General features: G+C 33.2%; 1 protein-coding gene across 1 annotated transcript; it reads left to right on the top strand.

Moving 5' to 3' along the window:
* The first annotated feature begins 4,483 nt into the window (after positions 1–4,483).
* LOC111504284 (uncharacterized) lies at positions 4,484–21,485 on the top strand. Its single transcript, XM_023158804.2, has 5 exons — positions 4,484–4,795; positions 4,897–5,938; positions 10,933–11,109; positions 11,171–11,263; positions 11,322–21,485. The coding sequence occupies exons 2-5, from the start codon at positions 4,928–4,930 to the stop codon at positions 12,177–12,179; spliced, it is 2,139 nt and encodes a 712-aa protein (XP_023014572.2). The 5' UTR covers positions 4,484–4,795; positions 4,897–4,927; the 3' UTR covers positions 12,180–21,485.
* Positions 21,486–23,040: the final 1,555 nt, after the last annotated feature.

Here is a 23,040-nt window from a genome sequence, read left to right on the forward strand (position 1 = left end):
AAGATAGAAATAAATTAATAGTAAAACATATTTTTGAGTAAAATGTTTCATTCACTAGCTCTAAAAAATAAACTTCAAATTAAAGCAGACGTATCAATTTATTATACTACAGAATTTATACGATATGAAATGTTATCACGAGATTTAATTAATTTCCAAAAAATGCTAGAATTACTTAATCAAGATCAAATTGCAAATTGTATTCTTGTTTCTACACAGGTGAATCTCGCGACAAGCTTTTTTGTCATATAAGTTGTATAATGTGGAAACCTGACTCGAAAAACTTCGTACTGCCTTGCAACTGAAAAATGTGTTAAGTTACTAGCCGAGATATACTTATTATTGTATTTTATTGTGTGCAGCTTGAGCCTACCTAGTAAAAACAGTAGACCTGGCAACACTGGTGCTCCTCTCGTGTGTTTTCTTCTTCATCTACAGTCAATTGATGTTATTTTGTTGACTTTGTTACATTCTTCTATAATCTTATTGCTTTGCTTATTTCACTACAAATTCGTTTTGAATTGAATTAAATTTTAGATTGGCTTCTTCAAGAGCCAATTCATTAAGAACTTTTCTCACTATTTTACTTCTGAATGAAACGCCTGTCATTGAATTGTCCTTTGTATATGAAATAACTATTCTATACATTGGTTCATGAGTGACAGGTAGTTCTTTTTAAAATATGATCTTCATTCCAGCAGGAGTTTAGAGCTGAAGTCGAAACGTTGGTAAGACTGGCCTATTCAGAAGGAACGATAACTCTACTCACTGGATTAGTGTTCATAGTTTCATCAACGGGGTTCGTTACAAGGAGCTGTAGCAGTAGCTGAGGATGGTGCGTTATAAAAAACTAAATGAATCCATCATTTATGTATCAGAATTCAAAACTGCCAAAAATGATTCGCGCCAACAAAGAACTTTTCTAGAGAGGGCCATCAACAGAAAGAAAGATGAAAGAACGGATTTATTCGTGACAGGTCTATAGGAACTCTTCAAGACATATTTGACGAAAGGTAGTGCATCTAGGGCAAGAAGGCGACTTACATGCTATAACTGTGATTTTTAAATTCGACATCGAAAAGGAAAGAGTTACGGAAACGCACATATAGCCTCTCAAAAAGGCTATGCGTGACATCCGGGTGCAGTTTCCAGAAGAAGAACCTTCCACCAGACGTGACAAGGTTGCGGGCAGATACTACTTCATAAGCAACTTTGGGTACTCTCTGACCCTTAGGATGGCAACCTGTAAGGGTCCTTTGTCCAGGGATACGGACAAAGGATGTGAGAAATCAATCACCTGATCATGGTGTGGTATGGTCGTTAAAAGATTCCAAGGGTGACATTACCTTCATGTATCGCAAAAGGAGGATCCAATCTTGAAAACTGTGCGGGAATGAATTGACAAATGAGTGAATCCGAAATGGCAAAAGATTCCCAAGCACGGCCAGCAGGAAAAGGGTTACTGGCCCTAATTTCGAAGTGGCTTTTTCGCTCGGAAATGGGAAAGCCCAGTTGGAAGAACTCACAAATTCCAGATGATCCGCCTGAAGCGGGTCTCGTACTGGAGGGTGTTTCGGAGTAAAGGTCGCTCGATAGCCAGGCGGTTCGACGTAGGTGCTTTGTTCACTCACTCGAATTGACTGCCGTGTTTGTCGGTGGTTCAAACTCTAGTCTGAACGATCGATTTTCACTTGCTATCGTCCAACCCATGTTAGGAATCACACGTTAAAAGGCAAGACCTCGTTAATCCTTAGCTCGCACAAGTTTCTGCTTCTGAGGGTTGTCGTTCGTAGGGGTGCGATAACTGATTAACGGAAAAACAGAGTTTGAATAGAATTTTTTTTTAACAGAACTCTAGCGAGTGTGCGTGAGAGGTACTATTGGGTTAATTGCCGGGGGGACGTGAAGGGGTGGTGCAAGCGCTGTGACCTGTGCATCTTGAGGAAGGATCGGAAGACAAGGTCAATGGGAAAGTTGAAGCAGTATTTCAGTGATACCTTTCGAAAGAATCGCCGTCGACATTCTGGGACCACTTCCTGTGACCACAACCGGTAACAAGTACCTAATGGTTGTGATGTACTTTTTCTCCAAATGGCCTAAAGTAGTTGTCTTACCCAACCAAGAGGTTGAAACGGTAGCAGAAGCCCTGTTACAGAACATGATTGCCAGGCACGGAGTACCTAGGAGGATGAAGATATGATTTGACAAAAAGTTGATTCCAGTGAGCTTCAAGGAGGACGATACAGTGTGTGTCTCTACCAACCCCAACGTCTGAAATGTGTATGCCCCAAATTGTAAAAACCTCCGCAAATATGTTACTTGGTAATCAAAAAGATAAACACAGAATACAGATATACAGAATCCAATTGTCACCCAGAAGTCTAAAGTTGTCCACATAGAGCGACCGAGTCCTTATATGGGTCGTCATGTTCATACTTGGAATGCTGTTAGGGGCAAACAACCTCGGGAAAGGGGGTAGTGTTGTATATTATCCCCTGAAAAAAAAACACTGCCGGGCTGGAATTTACTGGTCGACCTGGCCAAGGTTGCGCTCAACCCTACTTGTATTATAAATCCTTCTAGAGAATATTTCTATCGGTTTTCGAAGAATTCTATCGAGATATATAAGCACTACCAACATGTACAGGATACAGTCTAGTTGAGAATGTGGTACGAAGTGAGCTAATAAGGCGATGAACATTTGAGAATTAGTCTGTTCAGTTGAAATTTATGTGTTGTATTGACCGTGTAGTAGTGAAATAAAGTTGAGTTTGATTGTGTGGTCAATTATTGTCGAACCCGAATATTTTGCTGAGCTGGACAGCGGCTCTTAAATCTATGATTCCTCGACTGACTCTGTCCTTTCGGCGGGTTGGTAGACCAACATGTTTAACCAAACTATCTTTATTTCACAACGTTTACGTTCACTAAACATTCGACGAACATTTCATTGTTGTCAATAATCACCCCAAGATTGTCTAAAGTTCATGATATGTATGTATCTATCGTGTACGTGTATATTTGTAAGATATTTTGTGTCTTGGATGCCTAATCCAGTTGCTACTTTTCATTCAGTATTCCGTCACAGAATACCTTACAGAATGGACACTCAGCACGGAACAGTAACCATGAACCTTTTGAGAATCTTAAGGTGATTACTGTCTACCTAAAAATTTCGTCGAGTAATTACTGAATTTGAACATGGTAAATTCCATGTACATCAAGCGCCAAATGTGATGGCAAGCCCGCCTTCATGCGCACAAACTCATTTTCAATGTAACCTCCACTACACCTTTTGCAAGACATGCAAATGCTCTGTACAGAAGCGTATCATTACTTGTCCTCCAATGCTGTTGGCGTTTGGCATTGTCTGCATAATTTGTGTTGTTTCTGAAAAAATGTCATCGCCTAACAAAAAACCAGTCATCAAGAGTCAGGCACGTGAAATAATTTTTAATGCTCCAATAATGCTCCATATCATGATATTCAAATTAATCCAGCCCCCAACACAAATTCTAGAAAGGCTGAAATGGTGAAGTGGCTTCAGAAAAAAACATTATGTTCACCCCTAACATTCTCAAACCCGAATTATACGAGTTGATTAGGGTAAATAAAAAACATCATATTCGATACTAATTTGATGAGGTTCTGCTTGAACACGGACATAACGTTTTGCGCGTTCACCCTACCATCCGAATTTGAATCCCATTGAACTCATTTGGGCAACTGTCAAAACCAACATGTCCCAAAATAATGTACCTTCCAAGTTGGAAGATGTGAGGAAATTGGCGGAGCACGAGTTTGATCACTTCCGAAGAATGGCAAAAGCGTTGCCGACATGTAGTAGACATATAGCGGAAATATTCGGAAAATGAAACATTCACAGACGTTCCAACAGAGGTAAATCCAGTGAATATAAATTTAAATGATGATAGCAGCACAAGTAGCAGTGAAGATGAAGAAATTTTTTTATCAGATAGTGACTGATTAAAGATTATTTTTGGATAAGTATATCATTATATAACACTTTATGAACTGTACTACTGCCTATAATACCTAGTGAAATATGAAAAAAAAAAATCATATTTCATTTGCTACCCCAATTAAAACTAATTGTAGGTACGACACTGGCCGGCAAGGGGCTTATCGTAATCCAATAGTAATTTAGTTGGTAGAGTCTATACTTGAAATTTTCGACATGTTGGCCTCAAAATCTATCGAGATGTCATCGTAATAATTCCTCGATTGCGTATACGTAGTTATGCGAATCGCTTGTGCGAGCGATTTATTAAATTCTGTATTAAACTTTTGCGATTTTCCATCGAGTAATCCTTACGATATTTCAACACGAACCTTGAAACTTTAATTTTAAACTAGATTATTGATTGAGTTCCATGTTCGTTCGGCATATGACACTTTTTACACTAGGGTTTGAAAATGGAGATGATCATTGGTTGAATCAAAGTTGACAGTTCGAAGGAGTGAAATTAGAACATATTCTTGTAAAACTAAAAAATTGTTGATTGACCTAGTAACAGCTGTTTACAATTACAATTTACGTGAACGTGATTCAGAATGGCCGACAAATCTTGCCAATTTTCCAACAATCTTTATGTTTCCCAGCCAAAGAAACGAAATTGGTGAATACCAACTTTGGCACTTTTCAAAGTGTTATAGATGAGCAAATTGAAAATCTTAAATATAAGGGAATTATATATGTGGGAACATAATCTAAATAATTTATATATGTATATAGGGGTTTATTGGCAGAAACAAAAATAGGAAAATAATCTATGTAAGTTAGTCACTGCAGAAAATCTTTGATATATGACTTTTCCTAGTTGGCAAGTTGAGGCAAGTGTTGAAGGTGATTAGAATTAGTTTTTTTAATTTTAGGTTACAATATTCATAAAAATATCTGCCTAGGATGGAAGGAGATAAACCTCCACCTAAGAAAGAACGCAACTTCCCAAATCTCGACCTATCGGACCAATCTACCCTTAATGCAGTTCAACAACCTGTTTTAATAGTTCAGTCTCCAAAAACACCAACTTTGTCAAAAAAATTAAAAGCAGTTAGCCTGGACTCCGATCCGCCTGAGTCCGATTCATGTTTAGAAGTATCTAGAGATGTATTTTCTATGCCAAACACACCAAAGCGACAAATAAAGCCTAGGCTATCATGTGATTTTGAAGATGGAACCCACAGGTTAACACTAGCACCTAGTTTTAGTTCAAATCTCAAGAAGTTTGCCTCAAATACAAGCATTTCTGGTTCTCAAACACTCAAAACTCTACCAGAAATTATGACATTACAAGATTTTTCTGATGGGCCTGTGGTTGCACCCATGAAAATCAAAGCAAAGGGATTATTAGAGAGGAGGGGATCTAACGCAAGTCTTACAATAGATTTGGGATCAAATTCCAGTATTAGTGAAGTTAAACCACCTTTCACTCGACTGAATACCGCAAAGAGTGTTTCTAATCTCAATTTATCTAGTTTGGAAGTGACAGATAAATCTTGTCATTGCTTGAAAAAATGTGAGGCACAAGCTAAAGCATCCGAAAGAAGGAAGTCACAAGAAGCTTGTGGAAATTGTATAATTTACGAATCCGTTCCAAGCAAAATAAGTGGTTGCAAAGCTAAATGCCAAATTTTGAAAAAATGCAACTGCTGTGCACAATCTCGCAGAAAATCACTGTCAAATGAAAACTTATATGTACCTCCTTGTGGATTTTGTCAAACAGGAACTCTCAAAGATTGTATTGGTTCTTCTAAGCACTGCAAGGGTTACAGAAAGGCATGTTATCCTCGCCAACCTGATTTGGAGTCTTCTCAGTTACTTTCTGAAGATTTTAAACTCCATTTACAAAATATCCAGTATTTACAAACAGCTGGTAACATATTATCTATTAGTGATTTGCAACAATCTTGTGAGGTAAGGACTTTCTGCAATTATTAATAACAAAGTCCAATGAATTGTTGAAAAAAAATGTGATGATTTCATAGGTAGACATCCTCGAGCGTCTCTTGCAGATTCTAATGTGACTTGATCATCCATGACTTTAATATCTCCAGTGCTAAACACAGTGACGATCCAATAAGCTTACACTGAACTTAAATAATTCATCAGTCATTTGGACATATAAATACAGGGTATACTATTTCATCTCATATTTTATAAAGAGTTTCTCTTAAATAATCAACATACACAATCTATAATTAAGGCAATGGCATTATGTTTATTTCTAAACATACATTTATCTCTCACTTGAGTGAGAGTTACATCTCCAGTGGCTACATAGTTCTTGATTTTATTATATATGTTCTGGCATAGTTCTTCACGGATGATATTACATGCTGAAGTGTCATCCCTATCTTGCCAAAACGTTCTAATAATCTCAAAGATCAAAGATAAATAGATGTACACCCGGTATGACACTTCAGATAAATAGCAGTCACTTACAAAAAAACTCTGATATCTAAAGAAATGAACTTTAAATGTTCAAGCCAGTCTCGAATATACCTACACAGTAGGTTGAATGGACTGACGCCTATCAGAAAACAATTACTCCCCTGGCTAATACCACGTAGTTGTTTTCTGATAGGCGTTAGTCCATTCAACCTACTGTGTATATTCGAGACTGGCTTGAACGTTTAAAGTTCATTTCTTTAGATTTGTTTACTGTTACTCTTCAAGCATAGCCCACTGACTAATAAGAAAACTCTGATATGTTTGTGTATGAGAATTACACATATATTTGCCTTGAAGGTCAGAATCTGCCTTTGTTTTCAGAATGTAAAGAATGAATTGGCATATTCTACATTTCAAAACACTTTTGATATATTCGAGGGAGTTTGACAGTAAAACAAATCAAAGAAGGAAAACTTTAAGTTATAAAACACATTTTTCTTTGTGAAAAATATGTTGAATTCATGCAGTAACATATAGGGGCGAACAAGAAGTTTGCTATTTCTGTATCTGTATAAAGTTCTCCATTACAATTTTTATTTTTTACAGATTGGGGAAGGCGAGAATCACCAGAGAAGTCAACGAAAAACTCCCCATTTCTTCCACAATTTTTTTTTCATTATATGGCAGTCCCTGAAACATATTAGTTTCAAATGTGAAGCAATTCCTCAAAATAATGTGAATACTTAACCAATTCCGATTCTAGATATCCATTTCTGTTGACACATATAAATCTGCAAGTATCCAAATGATCAATTCGCACTGTTACTCACTATCGCCTTCCCCATTTTGGTATCAACATAGTTTGCTCTTCTATTCTGTAATAGATACTAAAAGACTATCACTACACAAAATGTAAATATTTTTCATTGTAAGCTTGCTGTCGTAGAAGAAGCTATTCTCAATTCTCAATTTCTTATCTATCCACAGTAAGAAACTTTTTATGAGCTTATTGTTCATAAAATATCGTTTTTTTATACTACTGCACTCGAATTCTTTATTCAGTTATGTGTTTTCATACACTTGATATTTCATTTTACCATTCTGTATTAAACTTTGGTTGTGAAGTAGTGTACTAAATGAGTAAAATCCTTAAGAAAAATTAAACATGTGAAGGTCATTCAATAATCTGTCATAAAACGCCCCATGTTCAGAAAATTGTTTGTTGTTTCCATACATCTTTAAAACTGGAACCTTTGGTTAACAATGAAGCCATCAGAAATGCAATACTTGACGTGCATTTCACTAACCAAGTTGTCGAGTATTGCATTTCCGGTGATTGGAAAAGTGCTAGTTTTGGATTTATCTTTCAGATGTCATTCTCAAGCTAGCTTTTGATCTTTGTAATGGACAATTTCCATTACATACAGACAGGCCAAAACTAAAACATAACTTCTCAAATATATTCATATAAGACTTTATTGTGTTTTACTTGAATGAGTTATGGATTTTCATCAAGTATCGGTCAATTCCATGAGTTTTTAAGAAAGTCTGGCTGTAACATTCTTTCTAGATCTATGTGCTTTTTTCTGTATTAGGAATATCTTCTGTGCAGAAGGAGAATTTACCCTTAATAGAGACTGGATTTTGTCCAAGTAGACATTCCTCAGACAATATGAAACAACATTCGTGTAACATTGGATTTAATGTTTTTTTATAAGGCTTTCAATCACACTGGTACACGTTCATGCTAGCAAAGATCATCCTCCAAAGTTGTACAGTTTTTTTATTATTGTATTCATTTTTATTTGTACTGAAAGGAAATGGCAACACTGTCAACCCTGAAACGAAACATTAACCGCCACTATTGGCAAGTGAGATTCAGCGGTCTGTTACCTTTCTACTTGTAAGGCACATGTTGTGCTGTGCATTAATCATGTTACAGTTCAAAAATATAATGTATAATAAACATATTGCATTGTTTATTAGTCGCCCCTGACAAGGGTGATCTTTAGCTCAGCAACAACAAAAGTAATGCACACAAAAACTTTATAGGCTGAGTTGTTAATAATATTAGTCCCATCGATTTCAGTTGGGAAGAATCATCCCCTGAATTGTATGGAAGATTGGAAACTCTTGCTTTTTTCTGCCTGAGAGATTGTTATTTCCTTTAGGAGCATACGCTGTATGGATGAAACGGTACCCTGTTTGAATTATTCAGACAAAATCATTTGTTGAGGCAACAGAAGGGAATAGTACAGAATTCCAGAAAGTCATTCATTTTTCATTATGTTATGTTTGCTCACCTGGATAGCACAAGAGGCATTGAAGTTTCAAAAATGCTTTATTATGTATACCTAATACTAACGTACACTCTGTCAAGATCTTAGCTTTGACTTTTCAATGCCAAAAATCCCCAAACCTCTCTTTCCAGGCAACAACTGATTATCGAAAAAATATTTGTTGTCTTTGAATTGATAAAATATTGATGAATAAAATATGACAACCTTCCCAATATTTTCATTATACCATTATCGGCAACTAAAGCTTTGTTGCTTTTTCCTAATTGAATTGTGTATGTCCTATGTACATACCTATATTATATTTTGGATTGATAGTCTGGCTAATCATCAAGTATTCAAGTTTGATCTGGGTGTCTAGTGGCAATTATAAAATATCAAATCATTTGAATTCCGTGCTCCGTGACTAGTGAAAGGTTCCTAATAATTTCACACCATAATGAAATGAACATCTATTATAAGTTATGAAAACTAAAAAACATTTCATTATAAACAAACAAAATCTGCCCTATACCTACATCTCTATGTATAGTATCCAAAAAATTATCAGATATCTGACGGCGCAACAGAAATCTCTTTCCAAGTCTACATGTATTAACCAGTGATATGTAAACTTGCTATAGGTCACTGTCATTCACAAACAGAATTGCTATATTGTTACCTATCTACATCTTTATACAAATCGAACAAGGCATTACTATTTTCTCTTGACTAATCTCAAAGTTTGATGAAAATGTAAAATAAATAATTTGAAATTTATTAGACAAAATACTTTATTTTTGCATTCTTGCAATTGATCTTGATGTAGAACTGTGAAATTTGTAGCTGTGAATTTTTTTAATAGGCGATCAATAGACCACCAATGCATATTCCCATTTCCACTTAATAAAAGCATTGAAAATTATTCGTTAACTTCCATTTCAGCTCTTTAAGGTAAAATTTGGTTTGAAGATTTGTGTCATCAGGTACTCAATTGTGTTTTGAAGACTAAACGTAGAAGTAAAAATTGAGCCAAGATCTTTTAGTTTATAAAGAAAAATAATTCCATGATGGATTGATTAGAATCTAATAATAATAATAATAATAATATCCTTTATTGCCATATAAATCTAAAATGGACAGGGCAACGTCAATAGGTTTTGATATTTACAATATTTGTTATATATAATGATAATAATAGTGTAATAAGGTACAGTACAATAATAAATAAGACGGTTGAATAATAATATAGTAACAATAATAATAGTAATAGTAATATCTTTCCTATAAATCTACATTGACGTCAATGGGTTAAGATTTGCAATAGGTGATATTTATTGCATATCACAATTTTTATAATTGGTCAACATTACATGTTAGATAATTTAAGAAGGACTATTAAAAGAATTTTTAAAAGAATTTTACGCAGTACTCAGTTATGGTGCAATCGCATAGAGACCCATCACCAACTGTCGAAACTATAATAAACTTTGGTTTTTAGATAATCAATGACTGAGAGTCTGAATTTGTTGTGGTTTTCTGTATTTCTAATTTCTCTTGGGAGAGATTGATAAGCTTTTATGGCTTTGTAATGCGGTCCTTTTTCAAAAAATGATGAATTATGTCTCGGTATGCTTAGTTCATTCTTGTGTCTGGTATTTATAGTCATTTGGTTTGAGTAAAGATCACAGTTTCTCATGAAGATACCATAATGTTTTTTGACAAACATGACTAATTGCAGAAAATAGATTGAAGGAACTGTTAATATGTCTAGCATCTTGAAGTGTGGTCTACATATTGATCTATGAGGTAGTTTTAACATACAGCGAATTATCCTTTTTTGAGTTTTGAAGATTTTATATGACTGTGTGGATGATCCCCAGAAAATAATTCCGTATTGAATAATAGATTGAATATGCGCATAATAGTATATCTTCAGACTATCTAATGATACTTGATCTCTTAGTGCACGGATTAGACCTACTGTAGTACCCAGTCTAGAGTTAAGTTTGTTTAGATGGAGTAAGATTATTTTCCACTGTGACCCCTAAGAATTTAATATCACTTATTTCAGGAATAGATTTGTTAAGCAATTTGGCATATGAATCCATTCTAGCCTATTTTGGGATTTGCTGAATGTTATAAGCCCTGTTTTTCCTGTATTTAATTTTAGGTCATTTTCCTTGCATGTCAAGTTTCTGCTGCTGATTTGAAATTATAATGTGTTTCTATCATTTTCAGGGTTCTCGAGTTCCAAAGTTACATCAAGAATTTTGGGAAGTACCATTGAACCTTCAGGAAAAGTGCTATGCATCTGGTAGCCAAAGTCGTAATAGGTATAGAGGAGTATTACCTAATGAACACAGTAGAGTTCATTTACCTGGATCACAAAATTATATTCATGCCAATTACATAAAAGTGAGTGAATAACAACTGTATCTTGATGATGATGATAATTATTTCAATATCCTTTTTCAAGGGCCCAGATTATACAGAGACAGTTTATATAGCTACTCAAGGTCCAATGGCTCATACTTGTCAAGATTTTTGGGAAATGGTGTGGAACACACATGTAAGTAGAGGAATTCTTTTTTTCAACATCACAGCTATCTGCAATTACTATTTTTCAGTGTAAGTGCATCGTTATGCTCACTGGACTAATAGAAAAAGGTAGGAGCAAATGCGAATTATACTTTCCTCTAGGTAAAACAGATGATACAGTGGAAAAATCATTTTTCTATGTGAAAACCACTAAGGTACGAGATAAATTTACGTTTGACATGAAGAATAATACTCAACAGTACGATGAGGAAATTCACACCTTTGAGGAATTGGATGAAATATCATTTGGGAATTACAAAATAACTTATTTACAAAGAAGTAGTTTAGATGAATGTCAAATTAGACTATTAGAAGTTAGAAAAACTGATTCGACAGAAGAAGCTAGATTCATTCACCATTATTGGTTCTCTGACTGGCCAGATCATAAAATGGCCAGCCCTGAACAAGTATTGAAGATAGCTTTGGATGTTTTAGACTTGATGGATTCAAATAAGAAACTTGACAATAATATAGCTGACATATCGAAAAGTATTGATGAATCTCTTTTGAAAAGTACAAAAAATAAATCTGATCTCAGAATTAAAGGTTGCTATGATAAGTTGAATTCTATTGACAAAAAAAAACATTACTTCAACAAAAGAGAGTCGACTCTTGCCTTGCTGAAAAGTAATCCACCCCAAGAGCGTAGGAAGTCAACAGAGAATATAAAACTACCTGTAATAGTACATTGTAGTGCTGGTATTGGGAGAACAGGATGCTTCCTAGCTATATTGAATGGCATTCAGCAGTTGAAATTAAATCGTAATGTTGACGTTTTAGCCATTTTGTGTTCTTTAAGGTTAAATAGAGGTGGTATGGTTCAAACAGCTGAACAGTATGAACTTATACACCGTGTTTTGAGTTTGTATACAGAATCTATGACCTAAGTACTTCAGTTGCCAGTTTTTCGATCAATGTTGAATTTATTGGGAAATATTCTGTAGTAGTTTTAATAACAGTTTGTGCGAATTCTAGCCATGACAGTGCCGTTTTCAGGTTGAATATTATATGAATATTATATGATAAGTTTGTGCAGCATTATTTTTCATCTTTCTGGTTTCAATCTGCACTCGACTGAAAGTGGATAGTTGTTGAATTTGATAGCTGAAACTCTATTGAAATGGGATATGCTGAAAATATAGGATTTTTCAACATGAAGTCAATGCCTTTTCAAAAGAAATAGTAGGATGATAGTCAGTATGGCCAAATGAGACTGACAAACTTCTCTGAAATGAAGTTTTGAAGAACTAAAAGAAAAATACCTGAAGCCCAAATTAAAAATAAATCAAATGAGTTCGATATGTATTTTTCTGCTATGCTAGATATGCAGGTTAGAGATAGGGCAGATTTTCACTTTTAAAATCAGTAGACAGATTTGAATCTTTTTTTAAATCACGGTAATAGACAAATATTTTGAACGGTAATTTTTCAACAGCATTTCATAAATATTACTCACAATCAGGGACCTCAACTAAATAGGTACATAAAACAAATTATCAACAAGTAATGAATTATCTCTAAACGAAAAGAAAAAAGAGGATGGTAATCACTTTATCTAATGTTTTTTTCAATTTTTTTGAATTGATTTTAGAATCCTGTTTTTTCAAAAGTAGTTCATTATGAGCTAATAAGACTTGGATTTCCTACTTTGATATTAATGGATGTTTTGAATGGCATCAAACTACAGAGATGACTGTTTATTTCCAATGATACCAGAATGAATGAATATACAAATTTTCAGTTTATACAAATGATGAAATAGAGTATTTTGAGTTAAAGAAGTGAGTAATTAAGTAAGTTCATCACTGAATATTCTCACACATACACAATACATTTTTTATATATTAAAACCTCATTGGACTAGTCATAACAAAACATGTATTATTAAATTGAACATCCTAATTTACAATATACATAAACAATAAAATATTAAAATTTTTAAATCATCTAAAAATTTAGGCATGGGATTACATCCTAATATCAAAAGTAACATAAACAGAATGAGACATTGAAATGTTGATATTACAAAAAAAATCATAGATGTTATTTATAGCTTATAGCTGATTGGTTACAGCACTTTATACTAAAGAAAGTCGTCCATTGTATAGAAGAAGTTATCCATGAAAAATCTAGTTAATTCAATTTGTAGTGTTATTCTGTCTTTTTTTTTGTATCAATGAGATGTTTGATCTTATAACATTCAATTGACCGACACTAGTGCAAGAGAATGTTAGGTGTAATATATCTTTCTCTCTCAAGAGTTTTTTTGCAAATGACTGCTATTTATATTTGCTGTGTATATTTGCTCAATATGTCAATAATGCTAATAGATGGAAAAAAGGTTCAAATGAGGGGTCACATTTTGAAATTAGTTTCATGTTTACTGATTATTATTGCATGTTTTTGTGAGAGCAAATAATATAAATGTTTCAAATGGAGCAACCACGTTACTATTCGTTGAAGATTAGAATGAAAATTATTTAGAGTGATAATATGTAATAATAATAAATAACTTTATTGACAGGTTACTCAGTACAAGATATACTAACCTAACCTAACAAATGGCAGAATTCAACATCTGCACATGATAAATCAAGGCAGATATTACTCTTCCTTCCAACCATCCATCATGATATACCATTCTCAAGTCAGAGCTCATTTCTAACATTGAAAGGTGTGGCTGATGATGTGTGGCTGATGTTACTATTTAATTATTCATACTCGAACTGTCAAGAAATAATTATGAGGTTATGTCTGTCAAAGGGGATATATTTTCATTCAGAAGAGTATGAAAGTCATCATTGTACAAAGATAATTCTTTAGTTCCATAGGCCACCATGGACAAATCACATCTATAAACCCTGAAAGTTGAAAATGTGTTACCATATTGTCAAATTCACCCACCAACTCCGGTGGGAAAACATAATAATCCTCCCAGGTTAGCTCACAGTATATAAGACATACTTTCTAGTGCATTTGTATATTTTGGGCCTGCTTCTTCAACACCTATATAGTAGTTGGAAAGGTACATTCCCAGTTTTGACTTGTTGCATGTCAGTCCCTTATTAGTTGCACCAAGCACATGAGTAGTTGCATATTTCGCAAACCAAGTAAGATCTTTTCATATTTATCATCTCTAAGCTCAACCGTAAGATGCTATGTCTCTTCCTATTGCTACTGTATTTCATTAAAGAAACACTCGATTGTGAGATATACAGTAGACAGTTTACAAAACAGCAACATGTGTTTTGCTATATAATAGCTTCCTCAAGCGTTTTCATGTATGAAATGTACTGTTGCCACATCTTGCCGAGAGATTAGGTAGGTGTTCGATCAACCTAGGAAAGCCTCATAACCATAACATGGTCTGAAAACATAATTATTCCACAGTACCAACCTATACATCAACACCTTATTCAAAATCTGTTTAAAATATGTTTTTCCGTTAATCAGCTGTCGGCCCCATACGAACGCCAACTCTCAGAAGTTGAGAAACTTGTGCGAGCTAAGGACTAACGAGGTCTTACCTTTTAACGTGTGATTCCTAACACGGATTTTGATGATCGTTAAAGTGCAGTTTATGTGGATTTTAGGTAATATAATAATAGTAATTGTGCCTATTAATAATTCCATTCTTGTGGAAGGTAATTTTGTCGCAGAAATTTGTTATTTTTCAAACTCCTGGCGATTGAAGATTCTGATATCTTTAGATCTCTGCTAATTTCTACCACTGAAAGACGTGTTCCAGAATAAGTAATTTTATGTAGAACGTAAAAATAGATGTTTCCAGATCATTACATGCTACTTTGAGGTTCTCTGAGCCAATTCACCAGACAACTTTCAGATATTTCATAAAACAGCTTAATTATAGTAATTCCATTTACAGCCGGCAGTGCTGAGTAGGAAACTATGGGACCATTTTATTGACAAAAATTAACTGGTTGTTCTATTCAAAAAGTTTCTATTATTTGGTCCCACGAAAAAATGGAACACCATGTAAATCTTTAACTTATTTCAAAAGCTGGCCTTTATGGTGTCATATAACTTTCATTCAAAACTTTTTTTAAATCTATTCACATTATCGATATATCGCGCAATTACGCATTATTGGGATACTAGGTATATTTATGTTTGTTATATTTTTCAAAAAATGGTTAACAAGTAGGTAAAGGAGATGCTCCGTCATGCAAAGAATGACCCCTTTTCGAATATAGAATGTACGGCCGTGTGTGCTGAGAAAAATATAATTAGGGATTATAAATAAAAGGCCTGGTGAAGATATTCTCTTACATAACATATAAATCTGAAATTTCAGATATATATTGCGGGTGACAATGGAATCATTGTACACAGCACCATTTAGTTGTTTCCAGGGTCTGGGGTTCATTGGAGACTTTATTTCTAATAAAAAATAAAATAAGTAAAAACATATGTTAAACGATTTTATTGAAAAAAAAAAGATAATAGTGATGTAGATAATGTACTAAAATTTAAAAAATAATTCGGAAGGTCCTAGGTAGCAGACATCACATCTCATCAGATAAAAATAATAAAATCGATGGGCGTGGCGTTACCTGAGTAAATATGTAAATACTACGTCCAACGATTTTATTATTTTCTTTATCTGATCAATACCGCAGATTGCTGAGGAGAGTGGTGTGATGACTGCTACCTAGGACCTTCCGGATTATTTTTTAGCTTTCAGTACATTATCTATATCATTATTACCTTTTTTTCAATAAAACAGTTCACCATAATTTTTTTACTCGTTTAATTTTCAATTTTTTTAGTTTCTAATTTTGTTACTCAATTCTTCTCGTTCTGTTCAGTTCATTCAGTGCCTCAATATATTACAAGGTTTAGTTTCCGACAATTTGCTGCAATTTAACTTGTCAATACATAAACCATTCCAAAGACTTTACTCGACTTAAGGCCATGTATGCTTGTCCTTCTTCAAACACTTTCGAGCCTAAATACACAACTGCGTGGTCTATAGTGCTGCCTTGCATTTTGTGGACAGTGGAAGCCCATGACAAAATTAAGGGAAACATCCTTCTTTCAGCCGTCCCATATTTAAAGTTTTCTGGAAACTGTATGGCTTTAGGGTGGATAAGATGTACGCCGTATCTTCCAAAGTTGATCTGAACTGACGGTACATCTGTTTCGTACATTTGAGTTCGACGAAACTGAGGCCAAACAGTTTCCGCAATGTAGCCGATAGCGCCGTTTACAAATGCTTTCGATATGTCAATATTTCAAAGTGTAATACTATTCTACTAGTCAAGTCCTGTCATTTGATACCCATATTGAAGTAGTTGTGAAATAACGTTTTTATTTATTGGGAATATTGAGTTGAAAAATGAAAAATAACAATAAATGATACAAATCAAGGCCGTATACGAGGGGAAGCAAAGAGAGCCAATATCCCACAAGTTTTTCAACTTCTGAGAGTTGTCGTTCGTATGGGGGCGACAGCTGATTAACGGAAAAACAGATTTTAAACAGATTTTTAAACAGATCCCTTCATTTGTCATTGACCGCAGCCCTCAGAATATTTTCATTTCTAAATTGAAAGGGGTATATTTTTAGGAAGGGTTAATTTTTCGGGAAAGAAAGGTTTCAGCTTTCAAGGAAAGCAAGGGATCAGTCAATTTCAAAAAAGTAATTCATTCCTAAATTGAAAAGGGTATATTTTTAGGAAGGGTTGATTTTTCGGGAAAGAAAGGTTTTAGCTTTCGAAGAAAGCAAGGAATCAGTCAATTTCAAAAAAGTAATTCTATACAAAGATATGTAGATCATGCGAAGAAGTAACTTTCATACACAAACTGGAAGAAAAAGCTCTCCTTTAACAGCTACTTTCATATAAACATTGAATTACAAGAAAGAAAAATACTTTCGAAACAAATACTTTTATATGAACACTGAATTATACTAAAAATACTTTTCTCTATTCGTTTGTATTCCAAAAATTCGTTATCGAATTGAATCAGATATCATTCACTGGATTCCTACACAATATACTAAATGAAAGGTAACATTTCACTTATTTGGAACACTGTCATCCTCACTGGTAGACATCCGATGTTTCAAATATTAGTGGAGTTTTATCCCAACACTAAACCGTTATTTTTTACAACTCGACATGTGTTTCAATCACCAACTGATCATCTTCAAGAGGAAGTTTAATCTTCCTCTTGAAGGTGATCACTTGGTGATTGAAACACGTGTCGAGGTGTTAAAATTAACAGTTTGGTGTTGAGTTAGAACTCTAGTAATATTCATTACTATACCAAAGGTTCCAAACAGCGCCTCACAAATATTTGATGTTTCTCCATAAGACACTGCCGTATCAGCTCATCAGTTCCAATCTTGATAATATTATAAAAAAAACATATAAATTATGATTGCCTCTCCCCCTTTGAAACACATACCACCTACCTAGCTCTGAAGGAAGTTATGACATTTGACAGTTATGCAATGATTTGAAAATGATTTGGTTGGGGAGTAGTCGAACGAATTATCCTTTAGAAATAATAATTAATGATATCGAATAAATTTTATTTTGAGGAAAACCAACAATACAATAGCCTAAGTACGGTTAACATAAGAACTAATATCAGAATTGTTTTTCAAATATATCAGATGAGATTGTTTACTACAAAATTTTCGATGGATAGGTTAGCTGCTGGAGTAGTTGATATAATCTTTAGTTCTTTCAGATTCAGAAAAAAAGGCCATTGCTGACTGAGACATTTCTCGTCATCTCTATTTGAGGATAATCATTACCAGTTCATTGGAACATTTCTCCTTTATGTTGATTAATTCGAAATAACTGTCTGAAAATACATGAATTGTGAAACCGGACCCTGTTTCTATTTCTTGGATATATAATGATTTATCATATAAGAGTGTGAAAAGTGCTCGATAATAAAAATTGATAATCTGTATAAAAATGAAACTTCTCTCTCTCTAGAAGTATTGGTTCTCAAATTGAAACCACATACATTGGAAAAAAAATTAAACATACAGTGAGGAAAAAATCAATTACCCAAACTTCAGATTGCAAAATAGATATTCACCCCTTGTGACATCTGAAGTGAAATATACATCATTATTATGCCACAAAAATTCTTATGTTACACCATTCACTTGCACTCCCCAGAAATACGAAATCAGAAATGCTTTCGAATAGGATAAAATTATTTCTCTTGAATGTACAGAGACATACAATATTTTATAAAATAATGACTAACAGTTGATGAATACATCAGCAAAGTGATCGCTACTAATGCTGAAAAATACCGAAAATGTCCCATCATCAGATCTTCACTGAACATATATGATATCACCTTTAAAATGAATATTTCCTTCGAGCACAAAAGGAAGCATCAAAATCGGTTGGCTTAATATAAAATTTTCCATCGGTTTGTCAAGTAATAATTGTATGTTAATTCAAGATTTATTGATCATGGATCCCATCAACAGAACTTCAACCAATTTAAATGGGACTTTAAAGTATCTTCTTTCGAATGAAAATGAATTGAAATCCGTTCACATTCTAAAAAATTGTGGCTGAACATTGAGAAATTATTGATTTGAAATTATGGTGATTACTCCATAAATCCAATTAGTTGATTTTGATTGGAAATAATATTTGGGGATTGGTTTTTCATTCCGTGCATAAGTTTCCATTATATCCAGTTATGAAACTACTGTTCAAAATTCTACAAGTACGTACTGAGAAGTTATGAGATTTTTTAAAACATTTTACTTGGGTCCGCAAATGTTGAGAAATGCACTCTCCAAAATGAACGGCAGTCAATAATAATAAAAAAAATGACAACAATCCTAATGTCTATTTGAAATTACTAGACTGAACTGAATAAATACATTTATTTTGTAACTACTAACAACAAAGTATCAAAATTGTGATTATTATTGTTAATGTCAATGTTTTCAAGTATGAAAAAATTGATCTGTGATTTGTTTTAGCATAAGTTTTTGTTTTTGTGTTTTATACTTTTCCACATTATAATATTTTTCTACTATATATTTTTCATTTCAGTCCTTCCAATGATTTGAACCAGACAAATCTTTTTCTTTAAGATAATCTTTCCGATTACCTAATCATTGATTCTTATTATTGGATTTTATCGTTTTTTGATGTACCTACTGCTGGAATTGGGTCATTTGATATTCCAAGAGGGATATTTGGAATTTTTTTTCCATAATTTGTCGTTTTCTCTTTCCGGATTTTCTTTGAAGCAATACTTTCATAGATATATAATATTTTGAGAAGCCTCAATAAATCTATTCTTTTTTTGTTTGAATAAGTTCAACAATTTTAGACGATAAAAACCATTTTTCTACCACCATCTGAAAACATTGATTTTTCGACATGAAGTACTTTTATTCTATGTACATTTTCATAATAGAGTTGGCACTACCAATAATTATCCATGATAATAATTGAACAATTTCCACTAAGACTTTTATTTGTAGACGCTTTTCGCTAACACCCTAGCTTCCTCGGTAGGAAACTACGTTGTTAGCGAAACGTGTCTCGAAATAAAAAAGTTTGGATTTTTTTTTCAATTATAATCATAGATAGTGTTATTAATTCTCATCAAGTAATGGGTCACTTCATTCATAATCAATAATTATGTTCGGAGGGTATTCGTGTAGGTATTCAACATTTCGATAACTTTAATCAACTGTCACTTATTAAAAGAACACAGAAAAAAAGAAAAAGAATTGACAGGTGCAAAACTAACAAATGAGTCAGTACCAAAGACTGATGCAAATAAAAATATATTTTTTACATTTTAGTTTCTTTCAAAATTATCGAGTCTCTGAACGTGCACCTCATTAGTTTACATTTTTTTATGTGCTAGGTTTTTATATCATGATGTTTCTACTTAATTCATCTTTCATCCATTTTCATGAAGGATGTACTTAGCGAAAAGGTCATCAATTACTTTTAAATTTGCTTAACATTGCAGTTGATGAGGACATGTATGTTATATGTGATAATTTTTAGCTGTAAGAAAAGCTTATATCTATTTGACATATTTTATATTTTTGTATATTTTTGTTTTTTTGTCATATTTATATATAGTATCTACCAATTGAATATGAAAGTATTTAACGGAATCTTTTGTAATGCTTTAATTATTTATTGTTATGTTCCTATTTTCGAAGCTCTTTCAAGAACGTTGTTTTTTGTATATATTTTTCATTAGTGATTCATACATGAGTTTGAATTAAATGGAGAATCAAATTTCAGTATTATTATAGAACATTGAATGGGCCTCTGGAAAAATGTGACAGACAACAACATGGACATCCAATAGATATTCAGGGTGTACAAATTATGTCAAAAGGATGTCCGGAGTACACCAACCTGTAGGTTGGTGTACATTTTTTGTAAATCTTATGGATGTCCATGGAATATCTACTGAAGGATATACATACATTCCAAGTCCACTGAGGAGTTTTCAACCTGAATTGCATATGAATTGGATATCCATAGTTTTCAATATTTCATCTTAGTTTATAGATTTTATTTCCAATTTATATCCATCAAGGTAATCAAGTACAATTTTTAGTAATTTTTGATAATGATTACAGAATCTATAAGAAAAAAACAACAAATTTTGAATTATTGTAAACACAAGTCAACTGATGACAAATGATATTTATATCAAAAGTGAAAAAAAGATTTATAAACAAAGAAATCTGAAATTCCACAATACGTTAACACCATAAAAAATCAAACTTATTGACTGAAAACAGTGATGTTGTATTATGGTGAAAGTTTTCACTGACAATTTCAACTGTTGTACTTCTACTGTGGTATCAATTTTCTAAAACTTATCTCCATTTCTTACAGAGAATTATGTTTAATTTCAAATATGAGACAGTTCTGCTTTAATTTTGAAAGCAGTAATTTTTCCATTTCATCACATTTTTAACCACTCTTTAGTCGATTCCATAATAATTCAGTTCCTTAATTTCATAATCCTGAAAAAAAAATTTGAGTTCCACATGTTTGCCGTAACTTTTTCGAACTTATGGAAAAAAATACTTGAATATTTCAATAATATGAGTTGTCACTAATATAGTTTGTCAATTTGAATGTATTCCAAATGTATTATTGAATTTCAAAATATTATATTTTATAGAAACCTGTACTACTAGTCTTGATGATTTTTTTATACTCTTTTTGTTACCGATTCCCAATATTACATTCAACAAGGTGTATAATCGACGTGTGGGTGGACAATACCGACTTTCCTATTTAACATAAAAAATGTTTTGAATAAGAGTTTTGGGGACTAATGAATGCTATGTTACCAAAATAACCACCAACATACAGGATGTTCAATAAACGTGTTTTTGAATGGAACACCCTATATTGATTGATTTCTTCGAAAAGGTTTGTTTTAAAAAACATAGGGCAATTGAGTTTCATACTGGATGGTTCTAAAGTTATGGTGGGGTGGGACTTGTCATCAGAAAATGAGTCCATTCAACACTGAATATCTCCCACTCAACCAAATAGAATAACATTTTTCATTTAATATTAATAATTTTACTGAGTACAACTTTTTTGCATACAAAACTCACAATATGATCTCTCAGAAAATATAGGGAATGAATACTTATCTCTCAGAAATGTATCTAATTCCTGAGTAAATTGTGAAAAAATCGTTTAATGAAGGTCATAAATATATTTCTCTTCTATGCTGCAAAAAAATGTCAAGCAATTTCAAAAAGCCTTGAAAAAATGTATCAATGGCAGTTTCCCCTGTACTCAAGTGAAGATTCTAAACAGTTCACATCATCACTAATTTTCTATTACTACCTACTTAATGACTAACAATTCCACATTTTAGGAATTAACTCGTTTAATTGGACCCGTATTAAAATAAAACTACTTGAGTTTACCTTGAAAAAGTTAATAGTCACGATTGCCACTACTACTCAAACAGTGACCCCCCTTCCCCATTGGACCATAGAAGTTGATAGTTAAAACAGATGGCCGATAAATGTTTAGGAAGGAATACTTGGAGATCAGGTCCAAAGACTATTTTTTTCAATGAATCACTTGATGGAGATATTCCATCTGAAATTATTTACCCATTTTATTGGAGGATATACCTATTGACTGCGAACATAGGTAGTATAACCAATGTGACAGCCTGCTTCGTTGCAATCAAAATCAACTAAGAAGATTTCTCAATAGGGGGCATAGGAATAAATGGGTCTAAAGAAATGGACTCATTCAGTGGTCAGCCCCTAGATTGCTATCTATAGGGATAGGTTGAAAGAGATGGCTATCAAGAGAAATCAGAAGACATGAGAAATTGAATTACAATAGTTTTTGGTTTTATTGTAACTTTAATTGAAGGATCAATTTGTGATTATTTCAAAATGAAACATCTGCTGTGAATTTAGGTTTTCATACATTGTTTGATTTTCTGTTTTTAGCATTCAATAAAAAAATCGTCATCATGCAATTCAAAATGACAGGATTGAACATGATGAATGCATGATTTTCATACATTTGAGTCATGGGTTTGAATATTACTGGAGATCGATTTGACCTTCCTCTTGAAGTTGATCACTTGGTGATCGAAACACGTGTCGAAGTGTTAAAATAACGGTTTGGTGTTGGGAAAGAAAAACCAGTAATATTCATTACTACACCAAAGGTTCCAAACAGTGTATCACAAGTCATGAGTT

This window comes from Leptinotarsa decemlineata, unplaced genomic scaffold, assembly GCF_025532065.1.
Source record: "Leptinotarsa decemlineata unplaced genomic scaffold, Ldec_3_MD MMD2_tig00026354_RagTag_RagTag, whole genome shotgun sequence".
Taxonomy (NCBI): domain Eukaryota; kingdom Metazoa; phylum Arthropoda; class Insecta; order Coleoptera; family Chrysomelidae; genus Leptinotarsa; species Leptinotarsa decemlineata.